The 6346-nt window shown below is 42.8% G+C and overlaps 2 protein-coding genes across 5 annotated transcripts in view; both read left to right on the top strand.

Annotated features, from left to right (window-relative positions):
* Positions 1-625: 625 nt before the first annotated feature.
* The window catches only part of Zc3h11a (zinc finger CCCH-type containing 11A), a 41367-nt gene continuing 35646 nt past the window's right edge, over positions 626-6346 (top strand). For all 3 annotated transcript variants that reach the window (XM_028764604.1, XM_028764602.1, XM_028764603.1), the window contains exon 1: positions 626-787. The gene's annotated coding sequence lies outside the window, so the exon portion shown is untranslated. The remainder of the gene's footprint in view (positions 788-6346) is intronic.
* Zbed6 (zinc finger BED-type containing 6) lies at positions 692-6312 on the top strand. 2 transcript variants are annotated; one of them, XM_028764597.1, is made up of 2 exons: positions 692-787; positions 1400-6312. In XM_028764597.1, the coding sequence occupies exon 2, from the start codon at positions 2422-2424 to the stop codon at positions 5362-5364; it is 2943 nt and encodes a 980-aa protein (XP_028620430.1). In that variant the 5' UTR covers positions 692-787; positions 1400-2421; the 3' UTR covers positions 5365-6312. The 2 variants fall into 2 exon arrangements, with proteins under 2 accessions (XP_028620430.1, XP_028620431.1); XM_028764598.1 differs by having other exon boundaries at positions 715-768.

Genomic DNA, 6346 nt, shown 5'->3' with positions numbered 1-6346 from the left:
TAAATGTAATTAAATAAAGGAAAGCATTCAGAACAGAACTTCTGCTATGGAAGTCCTTCAACTTTGCAAAAGAAAAGTAGGGTTTTTTTTTTTTTAATGGAAGTATGGTTTTTTGTTTTGTTTTGTTTTTGGGGTGTGTGTGTGTGTGTGATATAGGACTCTCTAAATAGTCCTGGCTGTTTTGGAACTCACTGTATAAACCTGGCTGTTCTCAAACTCACAGAGACTTGACTTGCTTACCTCTGGTTCTCAAGTACTAGGATTAAAGGCGTGCGCCACTGCCACAACCAGCCAGTTCAGCGGTAATTTTTAATTAAATACATATCAGGTTTGGAAGACTTATTACACAAACTCTGGTTAACATAAATTGAATGTTTGATATCTGGTAGACAGGTTTCTTTGCTTATCTCCTTGATTTTACAACAAAACAAAACTTTCGTGAAGAATAATTTTTTGAGAGGCATCCGGGTCCACAGAAAGAAAGTCGGCTGCCCGCGCCTCCGTGACACGTGACCCTATGACCCAAGAAGCCATCTTAAGGCTCGCCTCATAGAGGAAACTACACCTCCCAGAATGCCTGCGCTTTGCGTCGTGCTGGCACTTTTACTGGCCCAGCCTTAAAGCCGAGCCTGTAGCCGGGCGCCATCTTTGACGCTGGCAGTCTTGGGTTTCTGCTTGTTCGGCTGCTGTGAGGACGGCGGGCGACCGCAGCTAAGAAAGAGAAAGACGTGGCAGCACGCGGGAGTCGGAGACATTGTCATCGGTTCGGTAAAGTTTCTGTTCTCTGGTAACTAGACCTGTTTTTTGATTCCCGGGTGACTTGGGGCCTGGGAGGGAGAAGAGGGCGAGGGGAGTGGCAGCGGCCTCCCCTCGCCCGAGTTTCGGCCTAGCCCGGGAAGTCTGAGCCAGGCCCATCAGCACGGCAGCTACCGGGACTCCCGCCGGCGGCCCTGGCCTGCTGGGCTCCTAGCCAGACTCCAGCTTACTTTCCCACCCTCCCTGCCCCCACCCGCTCCGCCCCACCCCCACGGCGCCCGCTCCCTTACTTACCAACCTCTTCCCCCTCCCCCCACATCCGGTGTTCCCGAACCGGGATCCCCGGGTAGCCCCCGAAAAGCGACTGTTTCGGACCCGGAGGGGGAACTGACACTAGGTTGCTTTCTTCCCGGAGTCAGTTTCTTTAGTTAGCTGACCCTTCCTCCCTAGATCAGAACAAGTGCCTGGACCCGAGTTTACCTACTCTCCTTCCTCTCTAGGGTCCCACTACTTTGGAGATTTTCTCATATTCCACATACATAGTCGAATCCTGGTGTCCTATTCCCATTCCCCACCCTGTTACTCTCCCGCCCAAACCCTCATCATCGAAGTCAAGAGCTACAGGGACTCTTCGTTCTTATAGGATTGGTGAGATCGTACGAAGAACACCCCTTAGACGCCCATAATCGGTGCGGATCCCCATGGGGAAGGCTCGTTTTGTTGACATCTACCAGGCTTTGGTTCTGAACCCAGAGAAGGCGGCTGTGGAGCTAGTGATAGCCATGCTTTCGTAGGGTAAACGTGTTGGTGTTGAGGGCGGGGAGGGAATCCACGGAACAGGAATGGAAGTGGTTTAAAGCTCATTTTAGTTTGGCTGCTCATAGAATGTCAACTTTTGAGTTATTTACAGGTTGTATGTAATGTTTCAGTCTAAAAATATGAACTCTTGATAGAAACCATAAGTGAAGAATATAGCTTGTTACCTTGTTTTGAAATTTTATTTCCAGTTAATTTTTTTTTCCAGCCATCTACATTTTTCAAAATATCAGAACAGAAAGGGCACAGCTAGTATTTACTGCTAATGCCTAGTATGTGGAATCTGATTTAGTTTTCCAGAATTGACTTTTTGGGTTGTATTGGCAGATCAGTCTCAAATGATGACTGTTGAGTGATGCACTACACTTAAGTGAAATTTCCTGAAAATATCCCCACAAATAAGGGGAAATCAGTGTTGTTGTCGTGTGGATTCACTAAAAGTACATATTTTAAGAACTGAAGGCATTTCCAGCAGATGAAGTTCTTGATTCGGCAGCAGGAACATGAACCTGTGATTTGGAAGACTTGACCTTTAGCTGCTCCAGATCCCATGACTGTGGGAAAATGGGCCTCAGTTCTCTTTTCTATAACATAAGGACACTGGACGATTTGAATTTGAAAGTTAAAAGAACTCCTAAAGCCTTGCAAGACAGAGTTCGGGAATGTTCCCCATTGCTGTCATTTTTCCTCCAAAAATAACCTGGCTTGGAAGTCATTGGTTGAAAGGGAATTTGACTCCCCATAGAAACTGGAGGAAAGGTGACACAAGTGAAGAGGGACAGCTGTATTTCTGCCAGAGTATTAAGCCCACCGAAAGGTTCTGGTACGGATTGTGGAGACATAAAGAGAATGAGTGTATGTACTTTAAGTGTACCAGTTTCCTCAATCTCACCTGGCAGAAGATGCAGTACTTATGGTGATGCTGGGATTCTGGGGTGTGTTTCCATTAATTCAAATACAGATGAAGATGATGTGGTAGAGGGAAAGATGGTGGCAGAAGGAGCGAATAAAGAAACAAAATTGCCTGCAAAAAAGAAAAGAAAGAAGGGTTTGCGAATTAAGGGGAAAAGACGCCGAAAAAAATTGATTCTTGCCAAAAAGTTTAGTAAGGATTTGGGATCTGGGAGACCTGTTGCCGATCCCCCTGCTTCGTTAGCTTCCGGTGACCCTGAGCAAGATGAAGAAAGTCTTTTTGAAGGCAATATAGAAAAGCAGATCTATCTGCCTAGTACCAGAGCCAAAACCTCCATTGTGTGGCACTTCTTTCATGTTGATCCCCAGTACACCTGGAGAGCTATTTGTAACCTGTGTGAGAAAAGTGTCAGCAGGGGTAAGCCAGGCAGCCATCTTGGTACATCTACTCTTCAAAGACATCTTCAGGCAAGGCATTCTCCTCACTGGACTAGGGCCAACAAGTTTGGAGTCACTAATGGGGAAGAGGACTTTACCTTGGACTTATCATTATCTCCTTCTTCTCCTGGAAGCAATGGGAGCTTTGAGTATCTTCCTACTGATTCATTAGATGAAAACAGAATGGGTAAGAAACGTGATAAATCAGCATCTGATGCTCTGAGGGCAAAAAGAGGGCGCTTTCTCATCAAAAGCAACATTGTCAAGCATGCCTTAATTCCCGGAACGAGAGCCAAGACATCTGCAGTTTGGAATTTTTTTTATACTGATCCTCAGCACATCTCAAGAGCTGTGTGTAACATATGTAAAAGAAGTGTGAGCCGTGGTAGGCCAGGTTCCCACTTAGGAACTTCAACACTTCAACGACATCTTCAGGCTACACATCCCATCCATTGGGCTGTTGCCAACAAAGACAGTGGTGCTATTGGAAATGGACTGGATGAGACTGAGACAGAGAGCAGTGATCTCTTGAATGATACTTTGCATGGAGAGAAGTCATCAGGCAGCCAGGATTTAACAACGGAGGACCTCAGTGATTCTGATACAGATGAACCTCCTATTTTAGAGGTTGAAAATAGATCCGAGAGTCCTGTTCCTGTTGCAGAGCAAGATAATCTGGTGCACGCACAGGAGAGCGAAACAGCGACACATTGTGAAAATGCAGCCTCAAATCAGATAAGTCAAGCAGTTATTCAGATGATTGTGGAGGATCTACATCCCTACAAGTATTTCTCAACCCCAGCTTTCCAAAGGTTTCTACAGATTGTTGCTCCTGACTATAGATTGCCATCAGAGACTTACTTTTTCACCAAAGCTGTACCTCAGTTATATGATTCTGTTAGAGAAAAAATTTTCTTAACTTTAGAGAATGTTCAAAGCCAAAAGATCCACCTGACTGTTGACATATGGACTCATGACCCTTCCACTGACTATTTCATTGTGACTGTACACTGGGTCTCTTTGGAAACTGCATCTTCTCCCAGTAATGGTGGGACTCCCAATTTTAGAAAGTGGGCAGTACTTTGCGTTACAGGTTTAGCCAAAGACTGTTTGATAACTAACATTTTACAAGAACTAAATGACCAGATTGGTCTGTGGCTTTCTCCTAATTTCCTTATCCCTAGTTTCATTGTTTCTGACAATTCTTCTAATGTGGTACATGCAATCAAAGGTGGTGGCTTTACCCATGTGCCATGCTTCCTGCATTGTCTAAATATAGTGATTCAGGACTTCTTCTGTGAGCACAAAAGCATTGAGAATATGTTAGTGGCTGCTAGGAAAACCTGCCATCATTTTAGCCATTCTGTCAAAGCCCGCCAAATACTGCAAGAATTCCAAAATGATCACCAGCTTCCATGGAAGAATCTGAAGCAGGATGAAGCTGGCCACTGGATTTCTACCTTTTACATGTTAAAATGGCTTTTAGAACATTGCTACTCTGTTCACCATAGTCTGGGCAGAGCCAGTGGAGTTGTACTTACCTCCCTTCAGTGGACTCTAATGACATACGTTTGTGATATTCTTAAGCCATTTGAGGAGGCTACCCAGAGAGTGAGTGTGAAGACAACAGGATTGAATCAGGTGCTACCCCTAATCCACCATCTCCTCTTTTCCCTTCAGAGACTCAGAGAAGATTTTCAAGTCAGAGGTATTACTCAGGCCCTCAATCTGGTGGACAGTTTATCTTTGAAACTTGAAAGTGATGCCTTACTAAGTGCCATGCTCAAATCCAAGCATTGCATCTTGGCTACTTTGTTAGATCCTTGTTTTAAGAACAGTTTGGAGGACTTTTTCCCTCAAGGTGCTGATTTAGAAACTTACAAACAGATCCTTGCAGAAGAGGTTTGTAATTATATGGAATCTTCGCCTGGGGCCTGCCAGATTGCAAGCTCTGAAGCATCTGGGTCTTTAGTTAGATTAGGAACTGATTCGTTTACTTCTATAAAAGAAGGTACCTCCAGTGCAGGTTCTGTGGATAGCTCAGCCGCAGACAGTGTTGCTGTTGGGAGCAAAAGCTTCTTGTTCCCCTCTGCGGTAGCAGTAGTGGATGAGTACTTCAAAGAGAAGTATTCAGAGCTCTCAGGAGGTGATGACCCTTTGGTTTACTGGCAGAGGAAGGTGAGCATATGGCCAGCCTTGACCCAAGTTGCCATTCAGTATCTGAGTTGCCCCATGTGTAGTTGGCAATCTGAATGCATGTTTACCAGAAATAGCCACTTTCATCCAAAGCAGATCATGAACATGGACTTTGATAATATAGAACAGCTCATATTTCTGAAAATGAACTTGGAGAATGTTAACTATGACTATTCTACGTTAATTCTGAGCTGGGACCCTGAAAATAAGGCTGTTCAGAACAATGAAAAAGAAATACTACCTTAATTTCTTTTTCCTTTCCTACTTAAAATGGGCAGCTTTTGCTATATTACTATATCTTACTGCTGTTGTTACTATATGTAGTCATACTATTTATCCTTTAAAAAAATAGTTGGGTGTGGTCACAGTGCCTGTAGTCCTGGCTATTTGAGACACTGAGGCTGGATTATGACTTTAGTTCATGAGTTTGAGACCAGCCCAGACAACATATTAAGATCCTGCCTTACAAAAATGAAAAACCTGGGGAAATCCAAAATTACAGAAAGGCTGAAAACTCCACAAAGGCAGTGTAATGATGATAAAATGAAGGTTAACTTTGAAGACTTCACAGTTGTAACTCAGTGTAACTAATACCTATCAAAGTGTCATTTGTATTACTTGAGAGAGGGTAGTGTTAATGAGAAAATACAGTGCAGCCTTGAAGGACTTAGGCATTTCTGGTTGGTAGATTGAGCTAGTCATTGATTAGAGTAAAAACTTCTTCCACCATAGAGGATTTGGTTACTCAAAAATTACGATTTGTATAAATATAGTGAGTGATTCAGGACTTCTATGAGCACAGAGGTGTTTAGAATGTGTTAGTGACTGCATTAACATATTCTTTCCTTTCCCTGTCTTTTAATTTCTTTTAAAACCCCTGATGCATCTTGACAGAATGAAAACCCAGAAAATTGTTTCATATTTAGAAATTAACAATTGCCTCACACTAGTCAGTTTATAATGTCATATTATTGGGTATGATAGAATTGTCTTTTATATTTAGGATTGGGTCTATATAAAAGAGAACATTACAAAACAATTAGAAAAATTTTTGGTCTTTGAGTTGCTTTTTATAATATAGTACAAAAAACAGGGATTATATAGGTGCCTTTAAATAACCTGTTAGTAAAAAACATTAGATGTTTGTAAAAAAAAAAAAAAACAGAATTCAGAATGCAAGCCTTGTGAATGTGGCAGACCCCATATGAGTTTCCCAGAGAATATTTCT

This window comes from Grammomys surdaster, unplaced genomic scaffold, assembly GCF_004785775.1.
Source record: "Grammomys surdaster isolate TR1022 unplaced genomic scaffold, NIH_TR_1.0 145, whole genome shotgun sequence".
NCBI lineage: Eukaryota > Metazoa > Chordata > Mammalia > Rodentia > Muridae > Grammomys > Grammomys surdaster.
This window is presented reverse-complemented; position numbering and strand designations above follow the sequence as displayed.